At 34.8% G+C, this 1,280-nt stretch overlaps 1 protein-coding gene across 1 annotated transcript in view; it reads right to left on the reverse strand.

Annotated features, from left to right (window-relative positions):
• The window catches only part of LOC111705069 (intraflagellar transport protein 43 homolog), a 7,256-nt gene extending 7,111 nt beyond the window's left edge, over nucleotides 1-145 (reverse strand). Inside the window, exon 1 of the mRNA XM_023477503.1 lies at nucleotides 79-145. Coding sequence (XP_023333271.1) covers nucleotides 79-128 — 50 coding nt within the window. The 5' untranslated portion in view covers nucleotides 129-145. The remainder of the gene's footprint in view (nucleotides 1-78) is intronic.
• Nucleotides 146-1,280: the final 1,135 nt, after the last annotated feature.

Raw genomic sequence — 1,280 nt, forward strand, 5'->3', positions numbered from 1 at the left:
CCCCCCTTCACTCCCCCCTCCGCTTATTTATACCTGGAATTGAGGGATCAACCCCCTCCCCCCTCCGGTGATCTATACCTGGAACTAAGGGCTGACCCTTCCAGCGCAGGCGATGGTTCTTTGAACATTTCTGCTGCTCTCCGGCCCTGTCAATTGAAATAAATGATTTTTCATAATTTAATTTTAGCTCTTGGACTCATTTAAAGCGACGGGTCCGATTCAATACTGTATCATTTAAACCTTTTTTTGATCAAGGACGAATGAGATTTCCTTGATTATCCCACTTAAAATTGATTATTTTTAACTGTGGTTACTCTATAATTAAATGATTTGAAGAGACATAATAGGAAAAGTTAGAATTTGAAAACAACGCGAAGAAAATTTCCTCTTTGTTACTCAGATAGAGGTTTAAAGGTACCACTGTGAATCGAGCGTAATTGCATTGTTTAAAGGAAGGATCCTATATAAAAATGTTGTACAATCCCTTTAATTAAAAATGTTGTACAATCCCTTTAATTAAAAATGTTGTACAATCCCTTTAATTAAAAATGTTGCACAATCCCTTTAATTAAAAACGGTCGCAATAAATGTTTAGTGACCTTACATTAAAAAAGGGACATGTCCGATTCACAAGTCAATATTGCAGAGAAACCCCAAATAATAAAAAAACATGGATATTGATAATACATAGCTTTTAAGGTTACAATTAAGGGTCAATGTTCCTTTAAGGTTACAATTAAGGGTAAATGTTCCTATAAAAGGGAGTGTTTGCGAATGTTCCTTTAAGTTTTTATTTATAATATTTATATACCCCATGAGTACGGCCATTATGTTAGGTTCAAATCACCAAATCATAGAAAATTAGGGAAACTGTGAATTGCTGTAAATTAAGATTTAAAACCTAAAAAAATAAATTTCAGCATGAGAGTGCGAAACGCTCCGGATTCTTTCGGCTTAATTACTTAGTTATTCCTCACGTTTAGGTTTACAAAACTATATTTGAACACTGAAAGTTGTTGTACTCAACGTAAAGAATACAGGTAGTAGTTGTGACTTGTGAGACCTTGACTGCCTTTCTGCCTTCATACAAGAGAGAAACCATCGGAATGTAAATATTGTGGTTTTAGGTGAAGACGACAGAATCTGAATATAAGAATTTCTCCCGGCACTTTGGATTCTCCTGCGCATTTGCAAATATTGCAGTAAAAAATTTCTGCATACGAAAAATTCACTAGAAAGTAAAAACCACTGAAACTCCCCTCTAAAATAAGGATTGTCAT

The sequence above is a fragment of the Eurytemora carolleeae genome, unplaced genomic scaffold (genome assembly GCF_000591075.1).
Source record: "Eurytemora carolleeae unplaced genomic scaffold, Eaff_2.0 scaffold18, whole genome shotgun sequence".
In the NCBI taxonomy this organism is placed as follows: Eukaryota; Metazoa; Arthropoda; class Copepoda; order Calanoida; family Temoridae; genus Eurytemora; species Eurytemora carolleeae.